Source organism: Hirundo rustica, chromosome 1, assembly GCF_015227805.2.
Source record: "Hirundo rustica isolate bHirRus1 chromosome 1, bHirRus1.pri.v3, whole genome shotgun sequence".
Classification (NCBI taxonomy): domain Eukaryota; kingdom Metazoa; phylum Chordata; class Aves; order Passeriformes; family Hirundinidae; genus Hirundo; species Hirundo rustica.
In genome coordinates, this window is record NC_053450.1 from 147,761,221 (window position 1) to 147,785,127 (window position 23,907).

At 36.4% G+C, this 23,907-nt stretch overlaps 1 protein-coding gene across 1 annotated transcript in view; it reads right to left on the reverse strand.

Moving 5' to 3' along the window:
* UBE3C (ubiquitin protein ligase E3C) overlaps positions 1-23,907 on the reverse strand; it is a 70,381-nt gene that overhangs the window by 43,581 nt on the left and 2,893 nt on the right. Inside the window, exons 2-10 of the mRNA XM_040058573.2 lie at positions 16,344-16,397; positions 13,731-13,805; positions 12,938-13,084; positions 12,144-12,259; positions 10,573-10,730; positions 8,402-8,555; positions 7,401-7,618; positions 6,987-7,141; positions 4,984-5,171 (exon numbers count right to left, since the gene is read on the reverse strand). Of these exons, the coding sequence (XP_039914507.1) occupies positions 4,984-5,171; positions 6,987-7,141; positions 7,401-7,618; positions 8,402-8,555; positions 10,573-10,730; positions 12,144-12,259; positions 12,938-13,084; positions 13,731-13,805; positions 16,344-16,397 (1,265 nt within the window). The remainder of the gene's footprint in view (positions 1-4,983; positions 5,172-6,986; positions 7,142-7,400; positions 7,619-8,401; positions 8,556-10,572; positions 10,731-12,143; positions 12,260-12,937; positions 13,085-13,730; positions 13,806-16,343; positions 16,398-23,907) is intronic.

Here is a 23,907-nt window from a genome sequence, read left to right on the forward strand (position 1 = left end):
TGGACGATGAACCTATCATAATGTAATTCATTTTTTTCATTCTAGCAATATTCAGCAGTAATGAAGGGGAAAAAAGGACGAACCTTAAGAGCTTATAATAATAACCTTTGCCTAAGTTTTAGCCATTTTTATTCCATATCCGTGATTCAGGCAGTCAATTGTAGCAACTGCTCTGTTTCATGGCTCCGTTCCAGAAATGCTGAATGCATTCAAGTTTCACATTTCCCTTTCCTAAAAATCTGGTTAAGTACAAAAATGCACGTTTGGAAGGCAATGGTACCAACAACCTGTTTCATTAATATGAAATAACTGTAAATATGAAGCAAATTAATTCATCAGTCTTAAAATTTCCATTCTAAAGTTTCTGTACCGTGACCAGAAAGCAAACACAGAACCGCAAACTGAACATAGAAAGGTGAAATTTGGGCAATGTGTTAAAAGAAATTTGCAGCTCTAGATTCACTTGAAATTTAATCCATTGCAAAAGTAAAGATGGCAGAAAAAAAACCAGCTACCTTTCCACTCCAAATACAGAAATTGGCTTTCAAAGTTGAAAATGACAACTGTAACCGAAAAATATAAAAAAGAAACCTACCACAAAATGCAAGGATGGCTTTGAAAAGTTGTATCTATACAAAATTGGCTGTAATAAAATTTCAAAACTTTTGACAAAAAAAAAAAAACTACTGTGAAAAAGTTAAAAAAAAAAAATTAAGTAAAAAATTAAAACTTTGATACTTAAAATAGGTCAAAATCTATCTTATTAGGTCTTTTTCCTTGTCAGAGAAAGGATGTTCATCTGCTTAAAAACAGCCTTTTCAGGCAGAGCTACATTAAAATGACACAGTGCAAGAATTCCTGAAAAACTGTAGAAGAGTACAGGGATAGCTTATATATCCTGAAGAAAAAGCCTTATGAATCCACAAAGTTTAGAGATCAGCTAATAATAAGTTTGAGTGTCCATACACTCTTGACCACTTTTTTCTTTAAGGGAAAAAAAACCACAAAAACCCACAAAAAAACCACTAGAAATAAAAAACATTACAGACATTTAAATTCTTATGTAAACTTGTAAAATACAACTCAGGGGTTTCATTTTCAAAATTTGCACTATTCTAAAAACAACCCAAGCAGCTAAAGTTTAAATTCCTCGTATCTGGAGGTTTTGCATTTTCTTGAAAATCTCACTGAATACCACCAACTTCTTTATTATGAGATCATTATACATGCTTTATGTAATGGATTCATTAATAGATTTTCTGTAAAGCCCAATATTAAGATTTAGCACGGTCGTTTGGAAGAAACATTTCTGTGCTACCAGAAAGGATAAACTTCTTTCAACTGGAAAAACATGCTGCGCCTCAGCCTCAGGCTGTGATAGAGTTAAATTCACTTTGGTGATTCCTGTTAAGTATCAATTTTAATCATAATAAATTAAATTATCTGTTCCCAAAAGCAAGTACGTAACGATCATTTATTTAGAACCTTGTTTCTCTCTCTAGGTATCTAATTGTCCACAAAGGCCACATGATTTATGTCTACTTGCCAGAATAGCATTTTGGGCACCTCTGGTTTAAAAAAAAGTGTCAAATTCCTCCCGTGCAATGGGACAGATTAAATGACCCATTAAGCTTAATTTAGCTGAGGCACCACTACAAGTTAATTAGTTAAAGGCAAGATTTTCAGTCTAGGTCATAAATTGGGCCCAGTTTCCCACTGAGACCATTTAAGTTAATGAAGAGAATACAGAAAATGAGAGGAGCTCACACAGCCTGCGACAGGTCAGTGCTGCCGGGGCAGCGGATTCTGTCACTGCAGAACCGTGAGGAGTCCCAGGTATGAGACAGCAGCACAGCCACTGCTAAATGAACTGTCCTGCTCTTTAGGCTGCTTTATGCTTCTGCCTCTGCTTGTACTGGACCAAGAATGTAAAGCAAAGCTTAAAAAAAGAAGGTTAAAACTGCACGTGCAATGATTTTGGCTTTTAGAAAAACACAGCAGCGTCAGAACGCTGCCAACAGAATGACCCCGTGTAAAGCCTGGGTATCTCAGCACACTTACGAAGACAGGCTGCTCAGATCTCACCAGAGTGGCATTTGCCAAACAATTCTGAACCACAGGCTAAGATGAGCAGTGTTACAGTCATTAGGCAGCAGTGATGAACAGTGACTATGGAGCTGTTAACCCAAGGCCAGCTCGGGGGCACTGATCACAGCGCTGACAGCGACTGACATCCCAGTACCAGCACAGCTTCCATCACTATTTAATACTCACTGTAATAAAGATGAAGCCTAAGGTATTAAATTACACCCCAAAGTATTCTACAGAAACAGAACTCACTATTTATTGAAAGTACGCTTTTGAGGAAAAATGTCTTGCAAGTCTCTCTATGAGAACTACAGTTCAAGATACACATTTTCTCTTTTTTTAATAACTCCATTCTAGAATATGTATCAACTTCATGGGGAAAAGATAAAGCCCCATCCTTTTTGAAAACAAGCAGAACTCCCAATGGCTCCTTTACAATCAGGATTTTATTTTACACCTCTGCGTTACTGAACACAGGCTACAGTCAGATTTTTCTTGTATTGTGACTTTCTTCTTTAATTTGGCTTGATTGAGCATTTCCAGAATTATTCACTGTTCATCAAAATTCCTAATAACTAACCCAAAGCAATGTGTTTTTTCAGATATCCACCTGTGTTTTTTCAGATATCCACCTCTGGATCCCACCACCCTGTCTAGAGCATCATAAAGTAACTTCACAGGCTTGCTCCTTTCAAAACTACATTATACATGTGAGTATCTTGTTTTGGTCTTGGTCTCTGTCTCAAAATCAAGGAAAATACTGAGTTGATTCAGCAACACCAATGTTCCTAACACCACGCAATATCACCATCATCAGTCAAATTATAAAAGTACTGAGAAGCCTCAAGAAAATAAAAATTCAATTTTAACAGTGACATAAATCTATATTCTGAAATTCTCATCGTTGTCCAAGAAGAGGAAAAAACCTCAGAACTATTAAAACAATACTGAGATATTTGTCATTTGCTCCCTTCTAAAGCCTGCGTTGATCTTCGCCTGATTTTCTTGTTATTGAAAAATTATTTTCAATTATTGATCTCTATTTATCATCCCATTTTTCAGATTTGAAGCTTCTCTTTCCATCATTTTTATTACTGATGTATATACTGTTAAATAAACTAAGTCTTTTTAACAACTCCTTTATTTTAAACCATTTGACCCAGTATGATTTCAAACACAAAATAAAAGAGCACTATTAAACTCTTAGAATACATTAAAAATAACTTGAGATAAATTATTTTTGCTTAACTATTGCTACATGGTTTTATTAAGAATATATGCTTCACTCTGGATATTAGGTAATTTAAAAGTTTCAAAGCAAGTGTAGGATCTTTCAAAAGACTATCATTAAATTTGATTAAATTATTTGGGCTCTAAAAAAAAAGTCACCAGACAAACAAAAAAAATTAATGACAAAAAGTCTTTTAATTATCTTTTTAAATTCCACAAATAAGCATTGAGTGTTCAAAAACCACTCAAAAATTATATTTAAAATAGCTGCTTGGTAACCTAGGCCAGGACTAAAATGCACGGAGAATAGGACAAAAGATTGACACCTGCTGAATGATGATCCCTGGCAAACCCAGCACTTACAGCTGACTTCTAAGTCAGAACTAGTAATTAAATGTCTACTTTAATTTACCAAATATCCATGTAAATTATGTTCATTTTGACAATGAAAGTAATTGCACTGGTATCATTGAGAGAAATCTTAGTATCTGCTACTTATTTCTAAAATTCAGCTACTCAAAAGTTACAATTTGTCAATTATTGTCACCTAGAAGATGCCAAATACGACTTCCATAACTCCAAAATTTATCCAGTGTGTAAACAGCTTGTTATCACAAATAATTGCAAAGACCCAATAGAGTTTCTCAGAGGAAATAGATGCCATACTCATACAATTAAAGTTCGGTGACTTCTTTATTCATTAAACACCCTTTTCCACACAGTTCACCAGCAAGCCTCCAGTCAAAGCAGCGATGCATTTAAGCTCAGTAATTACTATCCAAGGCAATGTACTACTTGCAACAATAAAGCAGGCACACTAATTCAACTGCCGCTATGATCTTCAGGTCTCACATCCTGCTCTAATGCAATTAGTCTACAAAGAACTAATTACCCTAATCGAGCAATCACAGTTTCACTGACATCTTACTTCCTCTAGCTGCTATAAACACCATTGGGCTAAGACAGCACCTAATTAGTTTTCTGTATCACTGTTTACAGTGCAGTTTGAATTATGTTTACAACATTCCCTAAATACTTACTTTACTGCCAGCAACTACATAGGTACTCAAAACTACTTGCACCAGAAGAGTGTTAATACTTATGGGTCTCAGTCTGATAATAAAAAGGTCAAAAATCTCCTCCCATTGTTCTGACATTTGTGGTTTGCAATCTTTGTAAAAGAATACGGCACAAATGAACATCTCCTTTATTTTCATCTCAGGTGCTCCCCAAACAATAGTGATTTTCAATAGTCAGGAATTATTTCAATTTGTAGCAAGAAATTTTGGCATACACTAAAGAAGGGTGTGAACAAGCTGGTTTCAAGTTGCTCAGCTAGCCAGGAGAGACTGTGGAGTTCATAGCACCGAATGTTTTAAAAACAAGGTCATTCAATTTCTACTAGAATGACACTTAACACTGCCTCTGAGCAAGGGAACAGATAGAATGCTTCCAAGAATCTTGAGAAGGCAATAGTGAACTGTAAGAAAAGTAAAAAACAAAGAATCCACTCTTTGGTTTGCCTGGAATTACTGTTTAAATTCTGAAATTCTGATTTATTTCAGCTAGTTGTAAAAGAAAACACAGAAAAAAACTCCACAAGGAATTTAAAAGAATTTAATTTTAGATGTACAGCAGCTCAAGATGACCATTATTTCTACTTGCCTGACTTTTGGCACCATCATTCGGTGTTGTACCATTAGTGTGTGGCAGATTGATGCCATCAGAGTAAAGACCTCTTCACTGGCTGAGTCTCTCCAAACCATGTTCAGCAGAGTGTTTGTCTGCTGCTTTGTGTCCAGTTTCTTCAGGCACTCCTCAGTTATGTACTGGACTGATATTCTCCCATCACCCTACAAATGCATCAAAGGAAAGTTTACTTTTATTTCTTTTTAATGATATCCCCTTTTCTATAAAAAGATACTTCCAAATTTAACTAGAATGAAGTTTTCTTGTACAATAAATAAAATGGAAGCACAGATGTGTATACAAGTCTTTAAAGTATCAGATCCAAGAGCCAACTTAAAGGCCCAGGCAGCCAAGTGTTGTGCTTTGGTATTCTTCCTTCACTGAGGCCAGGGGAAATACTGCCTTTACTGTAAGTATGCTCTGCAACGCTTGCATACAATCAGGCAAAAACATTTACTGCCAAGAAACACCTTAATAATCATCTCTTCTCCACTGACATCAGTCAGCATTGGACATGAAACCCAGAAATGCATGATGGCTCTAAATTCCTTTACAAGGAATATTTTCACATTCACAATTCTTGCGTTAAGAAATGACAACGAAGTTCAGGGTGGTCAGTAAATGTCTGGGCAGTACCAGCACTGTGTGAAGAGGAATGCCTTCTCTTGGCATGCAACTGAGTCCACCTCCACCTCTTCTTTTCTAATTTCCTACCTTTATCTTGCCTCCAACTGAGCAAAGCCATCAGGCTCACTGATGGACACAAGTTAACTTGTTATAAATCTTTAAGAGGGGATCCCCACCCACTCACATTTCGGGGTTTTTTTTGTAAGACAGGCATGAATGAAAATATAGAATAAGTACAAAAAAATCACAGCAGAAACACACAAAAACCATATTGCAATAAATAGTATTATTCATATAAATCCTCATCAGAGCAGAATTATTTTTCTAATTTATGAATTAGTGTAAGTTATCTGTGAACAGGAATTACTGCTTTGTTTTTATCTAACCACCTCTTAAGCATCACTGATCTCTAAGCCAGAAGTAGAATCTGCCAGTATTTACGGTGCACACAGTGTGTGTGCCTGGCAAATTAAGTATTTTATTCACACTACACCAGTAAAGATTTTGGTGCAACAGTAAAACACAGTACCTAAAAACACTCAAGTAAAATGCTGCAAGTACTCTCTGGCATCATCCATGATGTGGCTCATCCTAAGTTTCTTTTTAAAAACTTTAAATATGGTGAAATGTCTCACATTCTAGAAGGAAAGCATGCACACTAAGTCCTTTGAATGGCTGTGTCTTCTGAAAGATTACATAAAAGCCAGTAAGAAACTGTTGAATTTACATCTGTCCAACTTTGGTTAGTCAAAGCCTTGGTGTGAGTGGTAGGAGGCTAAAGTTAGCAGAGATTTATTCTATTTATAAGTCTATAGTGAAGAAGTTCTGTTTATAACAGTGTCTCTATGCATTAACACAGTAAGCAGGTGTTTCCTTTGAGGGCTTTTGAGTTAGTGGGTATATACAGACCTATGCTACAGGATAAAGACTCTAGTTGAACTTGTAGTTATTTCCATGAGGAAAAAAAAAAGAAAATCCTAAGCTGGAGTATCAGTGTATTTCATGATATCTCAGCATCCTTGTGGACCTAGAGGATACAGAAAGTAACAAAATCTCTATAAAATATAAACGTAAAAAGGCAATTTTAAGCCTTTTTTTTTTTAATAAAACCTCTGTACTTTCACAGGCACGCTATCTGTAGTTTAGGATCTATTATTATAGTTAGGAGTTTGCTTTAATGTAAACAATCAATTCCATTTGCTTGCAGTGAACAGCCATCAATTTTTAAGAAGCAAACAGGCTCCCTTCTACACCTGTAGAAAAACACTGGACTTGGAATGATCATGTTTTTGCCTATCTTTGCTGCTGCTGCTGTAGTACAAATCCACTCACAGGAAATCTGCGCTGCTTACCGGTGTAGTTGTCATTTTACTGATCTCTTCGTCCTCATCTTCAGAATCACTGTTTGCATCTTGACAATTTGTACCAGTAGCAGACACAGGCAGCTGTGAGAGGAAAGTCTGGAGTACCCTCAAATATACAAGAAGTCCTTCCTCTGAAAGGGAGCCTAGAGCACACACATTGAAACAAAAGATCATCAGCAGGAACACACATATATAGAAAAGTATTTTAGCAGAAATACCTGACCAGAACAATTTATGCCAAATCTTATCAAATTAGTGCATTTTTATAATGAAAAGGTAACAGAATAGGTAACAGATCTATCCAATACTTTTATCCACATACTGCCCTTTTTACTTGGGAATACATAACATATTAATTCCAACATGAGAAAAACCAATGGATTGCCCACTCAGCTTGCTCACCCAAATATGTTTCTCCAACTGTTAACACAAAGTAGAAAAGCCATGGGGCTTGATCACTTCTTGAACATCCACTTTCTGCTAGTAATAGTGCATTCAGAAAGAGTTCATAAGGGAAAATGGTCTGCACATCAGCAAGCGCTGGAATGATGAAATGGAATATCTGATCTGTAAAAGGTGCTGCCAGAAACTCCTCTGTGAAGGCTGCAAAAATCTGCTGCCTGAAAGGAAGAAAAATGGTTGCTATAGAGAATATAGGCAAAACTTACCACAATTATACCAATGGAATAAAAGACCATTTTGCAAGTATGAACACATCCATCAAGAGGACTGCAAAGATGTGCTCCATTAATTTCATCCCAGTACATCAAATTTCTCGGATTTCCCAAAAATTAACTTCTTACGCTAAATCCTCTTCCTGATGATCTTACAAGCAGTTTTATCCTTTAAACTTCTCATGAACTGGAAGAAAACTATTCTGAAGTAAAATACTTTTTTTATAATATTGAGGAAAAAAAATACATCTAAAAAACCCTTTTACATAAAATTCTATTGTAACAAAAAACATTACCATGTGTGATACAACCTGAATTTATCTTCCCTCTGTCTACATACCTGACTCTTTCTGCTTGTAAGCTGCCTTAGTCATTTCTCTCCATAAACCTCAGCCCAGCTGTCACAAAGCTCTTTTGAACTCTAAAATTCTTTTCATCTACCCTTAGCTGCATCTCTGCTCTCATCTAAATTTTCCACACCCTCATTGCTATGTACTGTGATACCTGCTATTCTCTGTGCTGTTTATTGCAGCATTCAGCATTTTATTGCCTTTTTCTTAAACACACCTGAAACTACTTTGTTTCAGTGATGTACAGTGTTACCAAAAATTATTAGTGTACAAATAAATCAACAAACTGCACTGAAAGAATGGCCGGGCACCAGACAACAAACAGCACCTCTGACTATAGCAAATGAGTACACAGATGTTTAATGTTATCTTTATTTACCTTGCACCTTCTGGACAGGAGCTATATGTAAAGTGCAATGGCTTCAGAACATTCTCCAGAAGTATTTTTGCAATAGGGACACGAGAAACATCAGAATACTCAATACTCGAGGGAAGCTTATTGTTAATTAACAAATAAAGCGACTTGTAGTAGCCTGCAAGCAAAAAGAAAAATCACTTTTAAATGCAGCTTTATTTTTCTTCTTTTCCATATAAAACAACACAAATTAAGTTGAAAAATACTTTGTAATTCATTACATGAAGCTTGACTTAGGAAAACATTTTACAATAGTCCAAGTCACATTCACAAAATTAACAGTCTATACCAGCAAACTCTTTGGAAACATCACATTATAAAATCATTCATAGATAACCATATTCAGAGTCAGCTTGATTTTCAAAGATCAATCAGTTCTTGCTGATGAAGCAAATAATTAGATTTTTTTAAATGATGATTTATGAAAAAGATGTTCTCCTTTAAATGACTCTAGTCATCTTGTCCTTCCACTCTTCCAGAAATGAACAATTTTCCACCCTACTCCAAAACATGACTGCATCGTACAGGCAAGAGACCTGCCGGCAGAACGTCCCAATTCTGTGACCACCTTGCCTTAGCAGGCTGAAGAATACAATCACTATTTCCAGAACAGGGCTCTCTCAGACAGTAATAAAATGCATTATCACCCATGCCATAAAGACATGTACAGAGAGTAATTTATTTTTGTCACACTGAAGTACAAATGGAACCACGTGATTTCATTCTTTTAAACCAACTTCCTTCATGCTCAATGAACTCCCAAACTAAGGCACAAGTTCCACAATTACAGGAACACTGTAAATGCATAAACAGTGTCACATCATTAAGGGTCCAATCTTAGAACCCTTTTCAGGGACCACCTAACTTGTCACAGTGGAAGTCCCCATAAAGGAATGACTTCAGCAACGCTGACTCAACACACATGGAAGGCAAATTATATCCAAAAAACATACACTAATGGAAAACTGGTAACAGATTCTTTACAAGTTAAGCATCAAAAATTATTAGGAGACAGAACATTTGCAGTTGCACAAAACCATTTTTTTTCTTTTCATTATAGGTAATCAGAAAGCTAAATTTTAGTAAAAAGTTAATGATTCTATAATCTCAAACTTTCATATATCATTTGTAAGGACAGAATATTTTACTAAAAGAACAAATACATGCATTTCTGAAGACATATTTATTATACAGAAACCACTGAGACAAACATACAGTTTTTGTTATGCCAAAGCAAGTAAAATAAATGTGCAACAATAAGACAATTTTTTTTCTCATAGTGACTTCAACATAAAGATTAGGTAGTCAAGTCCACGGAATGTACTTTAAATATTATATAGAAATATTCCAATAATCAATGATTGGAAGATGCTTTTTCTGCATTTTATACCAAAGAGGCTGGATCTAAGAGATTTATTTCGAAATGTTTTTGTCTTTCCTCACAATCCACAACTTTTACAAACTCATGCCACCAAATCAAAAAGGCAAAATAATTCATTTAGGATATTCCCAGAATAATAAAGTTTCTTTGCAACTAAGCATCATTTTGGTGTTAACTATCCAATGCATTAACTTTTGCTATGTTTGCACAGGTGTTACTGACTGCAGTTTAGCAAACAGTTTTGCTGATGATGGCAGGCAAGAAACAAAAGCCAGGCCACCATCTCTGCTAAGGTGTCTGAGGGCTGGCAGGATGAAAAGGTAATGCCAATTAGAACAATAATGAATATTAACATTTACAGAGAGCAGTACTGCAACACAATGAGCAACTTTTACACAACTGAAGCTTGGCTCTGCCACAGTGTGTGTCCATGTGAGAGCGTTAAACAGGTACTGGAATAAAACTTTTGTCAGGTGATATCCACCTACTCTCAAAATCTGTGTTACAGGTCTGTATAAAATAAATAACTTAGCAGAATATTCAATTTATAAACAGAATTTCCAAAGAAATCAAGCAGTAATTTCTCAAGCCATGAACTCATTACAAGTACAATATGCACCTAATGTTTAGGTTAGTGTATGCAGCACTTTATTCATCGTGTCTGTGGTAAAGACAAAAATTTGATTAAACAATATGGGCTTCAGTTGTTCAATTTTTGATTATTTCCCAGAACTTCTGGTTCCTAGCTACTTACCTTTTTGAACCATGTAGTGCAAAATTTGTTCAATTAATGATGTCACATAGCTGACATCTTGTAAAACAGGCAAATACGTATTCTCAGATGAAAATACCTCAAGCATTCTCATAGGAAGTGCAACATTCAGACTGTCATCATTGCAATTTTGCAGTAGCCTGTAAATGAAATTAAAATTATTTAACAAGATATTTCTCATATTTCACCACACATTCACATTAAAGTAACTTATTTCTATCCACTTGGTTTCGAGGTGCTCTCAGTGGTTTAGCTACATCTTTTTGATGGCATCTTTGTATTAATAACTCCTGATTTTAGGGTATCTATGAATATGGCATTCTGCCTTTAAATCCTACTAAATTCTTGCTCTGAGTGATTTGAAAATTCGGAGGCCTACTGCATAAACTGGAAGAGAAGCAAAGAATAATAAATGTTTTACCAACATGTACCACTAACCATATTACAAATGAAGCCATGAAAGCCCCAGAGCAACATGGGCTGGGAACAGGTGCTAGAGAACATCATGTGCATAATTAACACAATACATCTTTGATTACAGACTGAAATATTAAAAATAAAACCATTCCCACCCTTTTAACAAGTTGCTTATGTAACAGCTACCAGTAACCACAGACATATGATGATTAAGAGCCTGTTTAGAATTCAAAGTATTTTTTTAGTGCAAGATGTGTATGGGCTGACTTGCTCTAACAATGTGCTTTTTTCCCCATCCATATTAAGAGCTGCATTTACAAAAACACAGTTTCCACTGTAGTGAAAATGTACAATCCAATGCAGTGACACTACAGCTGTGTCCCACTGCACCACTGAAGTCTTCTTTGGTATCTGGTGTCACTGTTTATCACACATACAGTTTACACACTTATAAGAACACATGCTTCAGTGACTTAAATGAAACAATTTTCTAAAAAACAAGTATTTTAAAGCTCTGCAGAGTGTAACTAGTCCCTATTATTGATAAGAACAAATATATTGTTTTCTAATAATAGAGTAACAATAGCTGCCAGATATTCAAGTGACCTTAACAGATTTACCTTCCTGTGATCCTCCCACTACAAATAACAAACTTAATGCTAAAGCCAATAATGTAACTGCTTAATGTGCCTCCAGTTCAAAATAAAGTGTGAGGAAAGCCATATTAAATTTTATCAGTTTTGAAGCAACATCTATCCAAAGCATATTCTTGGAACATTAGTCTACTTCAGATAATAACATCTGAACACTATCAGTTCCCAAAAAAGCCTGGTTTTCACAAATATGCCAATGATATCACTATACAAAAACAGTTAAGAACATACTCAGGCCTATCCTAGGAGAGCATTCCTTCAGCACATGTTGAACTTGAAAGTCAACAGAGCATAAGAACATTTGATTGTTCCACACAGGAACAGGTATCCTATACCATGGCCGACACATATTTAATATAAACAGTCCTCTACATAAAATTAATGTACATTTAATACTTCACTTGCTACAAAAAGAAACAAACAAATGCCCAACATAATTTCTTAACGCTTTTAAGATAGCAGCACATAGAAAAATTAATTTACCTGCAACACAGCCCCAACAGTCTTTTTATTTGGAATAAGCAAGTAAGTCTGTCTGGACCATCCAATTGCTTAACAAACTGAGAACTCTGTTTAATTAAATTCTGACACATCCATACCTGCAACAAGACATGCACAAGTTTACAGTTTATAATAACAAGTTCTATCATCTATGGCAACTCAGACAGTAATATTTCAATGGCTCTCGTAAATACCTTTGGAGGATGTACAAAACACAGACTGAATCACATTCAGCTGAGAAAAAAAACTTACTCATTATAAACTCCATGACTATTAGTACTAAACTTTCAAAGCTGAGACTGAGCTACACCATGTGGTAATTTTTTTGTTTCCAAACAGCCATAATTCTTTAATGGCCATTGTTAACAGCCACTATGAATCACACTTACTCATACATTTGGGAAGCTGGCAGAGACTTTGCAATTGATACGCCAGCAATATCGAACAGTGAGAAAAAAAGTATCACCCAAACACCTTGGGAACGACCATGGGGCTAATTCGAAATACTGCCTAAAAATAAAAATCCTAATAGAAGTATATTATTTTTGAAAACTTACTGTGAATAATTACACATAGGATTTTTCAAGGCTTCATTTCACATACTATGTACGTGTGTGGGCACACACACTCATAAGATCTAATTTTAAGTTTTTGTTATTATTAAGACTAAACGAAAAACAGCAGAATGCAGTGAAAAGTGCACTTTCAAGTGAAAGACAACTTTAAAAGTGCATGAAATGCAAGTACTGCAGATCAAAGTGTGCAACAGTACTCACCAAACGCTTTGAATCCTCATTCTGTCTATAGAAAAAGAGTAACTGGCGAACCAGAAGAGTCAAATTGGCTCCATTAGCAGTGGAAAAGGTTCCTCCAGACTGGGCCAAATTAGCACAGCGATCAAATTCACTTCTTTGGATAGAGTACTTAAAAACAAAACATGCATCAATGTATCAGCAAGGGTTACGGTTTAAAACAGAGACACACAATTTCAGCTTCCCATCCAGTGAGCTGGCAAAGGTGTAAAACAGATACAACACGTATTTGTTAAGAGATCAAAATATACACAATATTGTAGTCAAAGCCAGAACTCCATTCTGTAACTCAAAAAGTACAGTTGTAACAAATCTTATCACACATTATCACATCAAACATTTTAGTCTAGTTTACTCAAATGAACGAATTTAAACAAAACTCTTTCTTAGAAGAATCTACCCAACAGCAACTTAGAACTTTTTGACTCACACTACCACCTTAGCCAAACTGTAAAAAAAAAAAATTAAAAGCTCCAGTGGTGTGTGAAAGGACTTAATACCTAATGCTTTTTATCCAATTTATCAACTAAAAAAACATTGCTGGATCCTACTCGGGTCCAGTCATATCCATGCTTTGCAGAATATACACCTCTTTACTGAAATACTGGGTTTGAAATGAAAATGTCAAGAAGGAAAAAAGAACTTCCACTTTCTCAAACACTCAGAACGATTTTTCAATAAAATTATTTATTACTAGAAAGTCTCATTTTCAGCAAAATTATTTCGCATCTTTCTAATTAAATAACCAGGTACTGACTTGATGTTTTCTGTCTCTGTACCCTCTTACAAACGACTGGATTATTATTGCATTTTTCAGCCTCCGCCTTTCTTCCTGTAAAACAAACCAAGAAAACTGAAATTAACACCATAGGTCTGACTCTAATTTCTCCCATTTTATCAAATATATTTGTATTCAATATGGCCTTTCAATGAAAATTAAGCAGTAATCATTGGTAAAATAAATTTTGTTAACGTTTGTACCCAATATGCATACATGAGAATGTTTTTTATGTTTTTGAATGCAAATTTACCAGTAAATATTGCAAAAGACTTTAATATTCAGTAAGTATGCAATACTACAGAAATCAACAGATATTTTATTACTTCACATCATTTTATTGTTAATGCAAGACATTAACAGTTAAGAGAGTCTTAATACCATGTTGAGAAACGTTGAAGATATTAAAAAAAAAAAAACCAAACACCAAATCAGTCATTTGGAGACCTCTGTCAAAAGGATGCTTAAAGCTCATCGTGGCCCAGGAGCAAAATATAGAAATTAATAAAAATTCTTAGTCTCTTTTCCACACCAGACATATCTAGTGAATCCTTTTATGACATCTTCCTCAGCAGGTGGAAAGAGGAGCAAAAGCCACCCCTTCACAACGGCTCTGAGGAACTGAAAGCCAGCTTGCCTGAGATGCTATAGAAAGAGCTCTTGGAGGGTTCCCTGACAACACCCTGGGCATATCCCATTACAATAAATATCTATGGGAAGTGGCTACTGTAATTATATTTCTAATAACGTCCATATGGTTTCTTAGGGAATAAAAGAGTGGAAATAAAGAGTTGTTCATGAATCTAGGGCTAAAAAGCAGTGGCTGAAGGAAAAGTACAAGGATAAAGAAGCCTGCTTTAAAAAGAAATTTTAACCTAATTAATCCTTATTGAACCTATAATTCTGAGGGTCACCAGGCAAAACAAAACACCGGAATGTTTTCATAAGTTTCACTAAAATAATGTTGGAAAGTTCACACAAACTTTTTGGAAAGTCCCAAAACTTTGATTTCCAATTTACTGTCCTATAAAGACACATCCAACTTAAAAGCACGGCCTGAACTGACCAGAGGGAACACCAGATGAACTTACTATTCAAGGCCTTTTTTATTTTTCTTGGAAAACCAAGGTTCTTAAAGCAACTTATCTGAATAAGCAGATTCTTGAAGACTCTAACTGCCTTTAAATCATGGATCAAAATCAAAATTTTGATAGTCCAAGAGGTATTTCTCTCCCCAAAGTATGGACTGTAAAAGTGAAATCAGGAGTTTCAGAGAGGCACTGTCTCTTCATAACCATAATGTAAGGCTCAACTAAAACAGAGATAATCTGGTTTTATCTCAGAACACATAATTGTCAATTAGAGACTCCTAATTGCAAAGGTTTTAAGTCTGAGGTCACTGGTAAGATTCTGCTACAGGCAGCTTTTAAAAGCCATAGCTGATTTTATTCCCAGAGGAGTCGTTCATTTTGTGAAAATGTGCTCCATGCCACAGCAAATCACTGTGTGCACATGTGCACCTCCACTGGGATGAGTGCATCAGCTTTCCAAAGGACAGAGCCAAGCAACTGAATGGGTTTATGGACCACAAAGAATTTTTACACATGTTGCTAAGGTCTCACTGATTATAAAGCTGATTCTTAACATGGGACTTCTGAACTAACGGGTGAAATCCTGATACTTTCATACTTGAACTTAGTCCATAACTACACATCCGTGTTGGAGAGGAAAAAAAAAGCAGCAACAGTTCACAGAAACTGAGGAGCCACTGCAGAACTTGTGCTTAATCTAGCATGGGTCAAACACACCTTTAAGGGCCAAAGAGCTGTTTTCTTCACGAGCATGAAACCTGCATAGTTATGTTTTTTAATCAGTATTTAACATCAAAATTTTTTCGACTTATATGGGAGGGGTAGGGGGAAAATTACAAAATTAACATATTGACTCAAATTCTGTACTACTAAATGTTGGGTTCTTCATTCCAGTGCCTATTCCTCCTTTACATTATTCCAGGTTGAATTTTCCAGAGCAGTAAGCTTCCATCACAAACCAGTATTAAAGTTGCTTAAAGGCTCACACATCAGCTTCTCACTGCTCCTTAATTATCAGGTGATTTAAAGCACCTGAGCGCTTTTCAAAGCATTCAAAAGCTACTGTTCTGATTTTACCTTTACAGAATTGAGGCATACACTGGAAAAGTGAAGTACTAAAGGTCAGCCAAGAAACTACAGCAGAACCAAGAGCAGAAGAAAGTTTGCTGAGATCAGGACAAGGTAAAATTTGCATCTTACTAACCAAATCCCTATCTTTTCTCAACAAAGACTAGATCCAATAAAAACGAAATAAAAGGAAAAATTCCCTTTGCACCCAGTGTATGCTTATCTTCTTTTGAGATGAAAAACACCTCTAAGAAATACCTTAAATCACTCAAATTGTTTTGCCAATTAAAGCATACTTTAACTCTATACAGAACTTTCAAACTGAAAGAAAAAATGCTGAACCAAGTATGACTGCAGCAGAAGTACTTTGCAATGTAAATGGAACACCAAAGAAAAATCCAGGGGGCAGACAAACGCTTACAGGTTACTTTACCTCTCGTTTTCTCCTTTCTTCCTGAGTTCGATGAAGGAGAGAAGCCTTTTCTTCCTGTAAGACACAAAGAAAGATACTACTGCATTTTCATTCAAACGTGCTTCAACCTGTTCAGAATATTCACTTACAGACTCCACTTCAGGGATTACTCAAAATGCGTAACATGTAAAACATAGATAAAAGTAGGTGTTAATCATATTCTGAACTCACAAATACGTGGTATGCCGCCCTCCCAGAAGAACAGTGATGAAGTTATGTCCCTATGAAGAGGGACCAGCAAAGAGAAGCAAACTACTGATCATGGGCATCCCAATTCCCCTGGCAAACATCACCCATTTACAAACGGCAGAGCTGGAGCACGGTAAGGTCCCAGTCCCACCAGATCACACCAGAAGTCTGAGTGTTTTTCTTGCCTGGAGGGTACATAAATCCCTGGCCCAGGAGCTCACAGCAAGCTGTGGCACGTTCAGAGCCATCACATCCTGTTCCAAAGCTCCATGCTTTTGTCTAACTTGCAAAAAATGCATGGAGCTCTTGTATTTACTTATCCTTTTTCTCAAAGCTTGTCCAGAAACGATGTCAAGAGAGCCATAGCATAAATGGCAGGAATTTTTTCTTTTAAAATTTTGAACTCTTCACCTAAATTAAGGATACACATCAAAACTTTCAGGACAATGATCTCACCAACAGAGAAAAAGACAAGAATACTAAAGAATTCATGAGGCCTCAAAACCCAATATTGTTAAAACAGAAAAAACATGCATTAGCTTTTAAACCACAATCTTGTATGAGTACTCATAGATTTCAATATAAAAACAAAGCTTTATTTGCAAGTGTCTTACACTTATAGGTTATAGGTAATTTCCAAGGAAATACACAAATTAATTCAATTTTGATGCACAGCATTCAGCTTCCACTGCACGCAACAGGAGATGATCGCACCCTGGCACCTTCCTAAATCCAGTCTAAAACACCCAGCAGATTTAAGGAAACGATTTTCATTTCTTGACACTACGACACATATGACAATTTCATTTTCTCCATATGCCCCTATTACCCTAGAGAAGTTAAGAAATTAAAAAACACTCAAACCGAAAATGTACTGCATTTTAATACAGAAAAATCAATTTGAAGTTGGCAAACAAATGTTTATAAAATATTTAACTACAGCTAAAACAACGGTGCTGGAATATTCTCAATGTCTATCAGCAGATACAAAAATGAGAGCAAACTCTTCTGCATTTCTTTTTTGATGATTCAGAGGAAGTGAAGTCATGATTCTCTTAGCTTCTTTAGGATGGAAAATAACACAGACCACCAAGAGAGTGAAAAAGAAAAAAAAAAAGCCACAAAAAGATTAACCATCGTTCCCCTAAAGATAGTATTCATGGCCAAAGACACCACTAACTACAGCTGTTGCCCTCTAAAGACAGGGTTTGTTCCATGTGTTAAACACAGTAAAAGCAAATGTAAGGAAATCCAACATAAGGACGATGTTATCTCCACTCAAGCAGTACAGAAAGGCACACACAAAGACAAAATAAGGTACTAAGTTACTAACCAACAAATGGCTTAAAGTTTCAGGATTTTTTCAACAGCTGATACCTGATGCATTAAAGAAGTTGGTGAAATGTTCCCGTTTAGATCATTCCGCAGACAGCACCGTGTAAAGTGCATTTCCGCTTAGAAACAATGTTCTGTAATTTGTCCTTACACCAGAGAGAATTAGAAGAAAAAGCAGAACAAAATACAGGAAAGGGAAAACAGATGAGAATAGAGAAGAGAATGCTATGAAAAAACACAAGCAAAGACAGGAAATACAAATTATTAGTAGATAAAGGAAGATAAGTGGCCAGAGGGTTTATCAGAAACAAACAATTTTAAGTCATTTGAAGAGGGAGGGCAGTGGATCCTTACTGTATCACCAGCTTTACTGGGTCTCTTTGTAGCAACCAGTCTTTAATCCAATCCACTCTTAAACTAACAAAGGTTAAGTTTCTAATCAGCCACATACTTGCTTTGAGTACTTCTAAAAAAAAAACAAACCCGCCAACTTGTAAAAGTATAAATTAAATAAAACAGAACTGTCCTACGACAATAAAATATTCAGGTTAGTACATCCCACCTTTAACAAATTATTATGCATAAAATAATACTGTTATTCATGTTCACAAGATATACACAGCTCATAACTATGACGAAAGAACATATTTAAATTAAAGAAAATATATCCCCTTAAAGAGTTACTAAATCAAGCTGCAATACACTGTCTCTTCAGAAATTAAAAAGTAACCATGCACATGCAAAAGAAAACAAACCTGCAGTAGGAAAGACACGAGAAGAACCATGAAATAATCTCCTTCCAATACAAAGGGCGTTCTATCAAAATCATTTCTTAAGGTGAGGTAACTGCAGTCACCTCTGAAATCCTCCCTGAACTGGCCCTTGACAACCAGCACTGTGAAAAGCAGCCAAAGCCAGTAGCTGCTGTTCCGTAGCTGGTTGTGAATGACAACAGCGTTACTCAAGCCACACTCGTTTGACACCTCCCACCCAGAGTCTCCTGATGCTGCCAGCGACAGCCGCAGTTCCAGCAGCTCTCCTGCTGCCGCCAGCCAGAGCTCCACAGCTGGAGATGGCCCGAGAGGAACTCCCAAAGATCACACCTGGCTCACTCCTACTCCCCACCTCGCCTTGATCCTTGCTGGCCATGTCACCGCCTTCCTTCACCTGCCAGACAGGAACACGGCAGGTGCTGAGCCTTCCCTTCAAGGCAGGCAGGCACACAAGGTAGTGGAACGAAGCGTGAGCTTGTCCTGACTGTCACCTCTAGCTCAAAAGGAGTGAAAAGCCGTTCCCTGAATCACAGTCCTGATTTTTTATGACATGGTTTTCTTCCTTCAGGGCTTGCCCTCCCAAGTGCAGAACAGGCAGTACACCGTCCGTGAGTTTCCAAGCAATGTAGGAAACATCTGGCAGTCCCTTTCCTGCCTGTTGCTTTCTCCAACAGAGAAAAGACAACCAAGCTTCAGCTCTAGCGTGTGAGCTGCAGCACCATGAAAAACCCAACTTGAGAAGTTTTCTGTGAGGCACAGCACCAAGAAACAAGAAAGCAGAGAAAGCTGTGCGACAGCAAAACACAGTGTGACATTACAGACGATGACTCTAAGGGTAAGACAGAAGGAGGAAAGAGGTGAAAACAGGGAAGCAGACGGAGGACAGTACACGGAAAGGAAAACGTGTGACTGCCACCAAAGAAATGTTGAGTAACACTTGAAATGTTAATTTGTACGTGGGGATAACAGCAAAGTTCCTGGTGGCAGAACTGCTGTAAGGCAGCAGTTGAGAGCAGCCCCACCTGACAGTGGAGTAATGTCAATGTCAGTGCTTCAAAAACAGCAGTTCAATCCTTAACAAAAATTGAATTTGAGTTGTTTTCTTAGCCTTATTTTGCTGAAGCACACCTTTTGGTTGCAAAAGTATTTGCAGAACTCCTAGCTTTCACATATCCTAGAGAAAGACAGAATAAGGTACACAACCATAGAAACTATTATTCTTTTCTTTCTGCATTTGAAGATTTTATCTTGAGAGAAATAAACTTTCAGCCTTCTTGTCTCAAAATCCAGATTCAGAAAAACAAAACGTATACATAATTGAATTCTTTTCAACACTTCTAATACCTGTTGACTCCTAAAATCTGAAATTGTACACTCCTGGACAGCTATGTTAATTAAGCTATCTTATAGCAAATAAATTTAAAACCTAAATATGCCCAGGTGCAAAGATGAAACCGAATAATTATTTTCAGGTACTAGCGAAACACTGATTTAAAAAAAAAAAAAAAAAAAAAAAAAAAAAAAAAAAAAAAAAAAAAAAAAAAACAACCCACACATACTGAAGCCAAAAATTAGTATTATTAGTAAATGTTTGATGCTTCTTTATAAACGAAGATGGTTTATTATCATTAGTAGCTTTGTATTTCACATTACAAGATGTCATGCAAAGCAAAAGGCATGATTTTTTATGACATTTTCTTTAAAAAAAAAAAAAGCCTGATCTTTCTAATTTTTGTGGACAATTATAAAAACTTGTACGATTTTCATCTACAAAATCCATGAACTTGAATCTTTTTTTCCTTCCTTAAAATAAGGAACATGACTTTACAGCTGAATTTAACTTGAACCACATAAAAATGTAACAACTCCCAAAACAAATGCAGTGACCTATGTAATTTATAGAATAAAATTCCTTTCAACACAAGTATTCAGTAACTCCAGGAAATACATGGAAATTTTTTAACATTTATTTTTACAGAACTAATGTGACCACCGGGAGAAATACCCCACCTTCTCAACAGTGTTTCTATTTCCCAACATTATTTCAGACAAGAATGAACTCCAATTGGTTTTTTTTAAATCTGAATGGTAAAAGAAATTTGCGTTTTAAAAGGCTTACAATGTCTTGAACTGAACCTCAACAATTTAAATTCCATTGAACATGTCTGAGTGTGTCCAGCAGCTTGAAATATTCCGCTTTTAACCAGTTTGTGATTCTTCTTAATAAGGATGTAAATAATCTGATATATGATTACATGTAGAGCAGACAATCTTGCAGAAGAAGGGAGTTTGAACTATGCCCAGGAGGAGGCATTTGGCCCAGCAAAGTCAATGTCACAGCACTTGCTAGGAAACACCTCAGCACCTTAGCTGAAATTTACTGGGGGATGCTGGGAGGAACTGGAACCTCTCCTATCATGGTACCCACAAAACCACACATGGTGGAGTCAGAATTTGATTGGAGCCTCTAGAGGCCAACTGAAATGCAAGAACGTTGCTTTTAACATTTATGCTCAGTTTTTCCCTATTACAATTTTTAAGATGTATATTGTACACAGAGCTGTAGGTGAGCGATTTCTAGTGGAAGTTCCCTGCCCATGACAGGGGGGTTGGAACTAGGTAATCTTTAAAGTCCCTTCCAACCCCAACCATTCTATGACTCATCATTTTCTCAAGAACAAGCAGGAAAAATATATTTATAAAAGCAAAATTTTTTTGTTTGAATCTAAAAAAATAGCACATAACTGAAAATAACAGCATAATCACTGCTGTCAGCTAACTACAATTCCATCTTTTGTAGCTTGCTTTCAAATGAGGAGAATTTCAAATGTTACAGAGAGAAAAAAATGACTAAGAATGAAGGATGCATTAACTGTGTAGTTTCCTACTGACAGGCAGTCATTATTTCACAACATGATGGTCTTCTCATACTTCCACGTCACAGATCTGAAATTCCAAGAGTATTTAAAGACTTAGGCTGTGATCCTGCAAGGTTCTGGATAAAACATGGCTGACTCAGAATAAAGTATGTACCTGCCCAGAGAGCTACACCATGTGCCTGACAGGACAAAGGTCTTAGGGGGCAAAGCACAGCAATTCTTTCCCACCATTCAAAAATAAACACTCAATTTGTAATTCTAATCTAGAATTCCCATACTGTAAATCCTTATCATCGTTTCACTTCCATCATGGCATGGAGTAGGGTCAAATAAGTGATAATAAAATAGAAATCATTCCTTCCTAAAATTATTAACCATTTTCCTCACTCAATCAGTAAGAGAGAAACAAAACTGTTTTTTCACTGTCCCATCAATGCTTATATCTTACAGGCATCTACCACAACAAACAATCCCAACACAGGCAGATCTCTCCATACACTGGCAATTTTACAGCCCACTGTTTGTAAAATTTTAATTTTAATTCCACAGGAAGTTACTTCATGTGTAGAATACAGACAACAAAGAGCAAACCAGGTGCTTCTGGAGTTCTACCTCTGCACTTCAGCTGAAAGCAGAGGGAAATATAAACAAGAATCTAATGTTTAATGTCATACTACTAATTTAAGAAAGCAAATCAGTAACTACTAAGTTAAAATATAAACAAACTTTGTAAATTGAAGATCTCTGATTAGTAAAAATGTCCACATTTAAAGAAATTACTGAGACTTTTTAAAATAGAGATGGAGTCATCAATATCTGCCTATTAGTAAGCTTCTATGTCTTCCACAAGAAAAAAGCCAAAGATCAAAAAGAACCCCAAGTTCAATGAAGTTGTTTTCACTTTCATGACCGTGCTAACTCAACTGTATTACAAATTATGAAAAAGGAAAGGGTTTTTAAAATCATCTCATAATGCATTATAATTTAAAAATACTCTATTTTAAGCAGTCTTGGGACTTGTAAAAGCATGGTTTAGATAGCTCAAGTGATACTGTACATTTGACTTAATACTCTTTTACCCATTTCTCCTGTAAGACTTCCAAGGTGTCATTCATACATTTCACAATGTAATCAAACAACGTGAAGCTCCAGAGCCCCTTGTACATCTCAGCATTGGCCTGGGGATCCCCTGCATGGATGTACTGAAGCATTGCTACCTCAGATTTTTCTTAATACTACTGAAATTAATGGAGTAACACTAGGCCTGACTGTCCCAAGTCAGGCTGACATGGTTAAAATCAATTTTCTGCTGTGTTCAGCCTCATGCTAAAATCACAAAAACTGCCAGCTGTCCCCAGAAGGCCGGTGACACTCCACTTAGTAGAAATATGTTCACTGCACGGGACACAGGGCGAAGGGACCATCTGCTCCAGCCCCCTGCACAGTTGGGTTGGGTGAGGCCAATGTGAGCTGCACCCCAAGCCAGCTCTTCATGCACAGCTCTGCATTTCCTGCCTGACACACCACAGACTCTCTGCAGCCACAGTCTTGCAGGCAACAATTACTGTCCTGTACAAAACGACCACGAGTAATTCAAGATGTTCCCGTATTGAACTCCAATAACAGCCTTCATTTTTGGAGGCTACTTTACTTAAGGAGCACAAAAATATGGTTTGTCAGTTACAATTAAACTGGATTTGAAAATTTCTTTGGAAGAGCCTTGTAAAGCAAAGAACTGTGTTTTAAAGGTGACAATAAACTACCCCAAAAATAAAAATAAATAAATAAAACCCTCTAAAATTAGCTTATCACACTGTAAATAAGAACTTGTATCTACACCTTCAAACATGTACAACAGGGCAAACAGTCCAGATGAATCAGCAGATTCTTGAAAGCAGGTATGGAAGGAAAAGTCTAAGCACTGACAATACCACTGACATTTTTACATTTGCGTACAATGCATTATTATAATGCTACAATAATATTGTGAAAGGATCAGTCACTAAGGTAGTAATTCTGAGTACATTAATTTGCAGCCTGTGACTAGAACAAAAACAAGTGATGCTTGATATGGGTGGACTGAAGTGCCTCTCAAGAGCATACAAAATTCAGACCATAACACACATGAATATAAGATGCAAACAGCACAAAAACAGACCTGAAACTCTCAGGTTTTGTAATTCAAAAATGCCATACATGCTAGTGATGAGAAGGCACACTAGATTCAGCAGCTAACTGCCACAATTATGCAAGTCCCCAATTTTATTTCCATCACTGTGCTTCTACTAATAGAACTTACTGAAGCCAGCCCCTTGTGAGGCCCAAGAGAACACTACAGGCACACAGGGC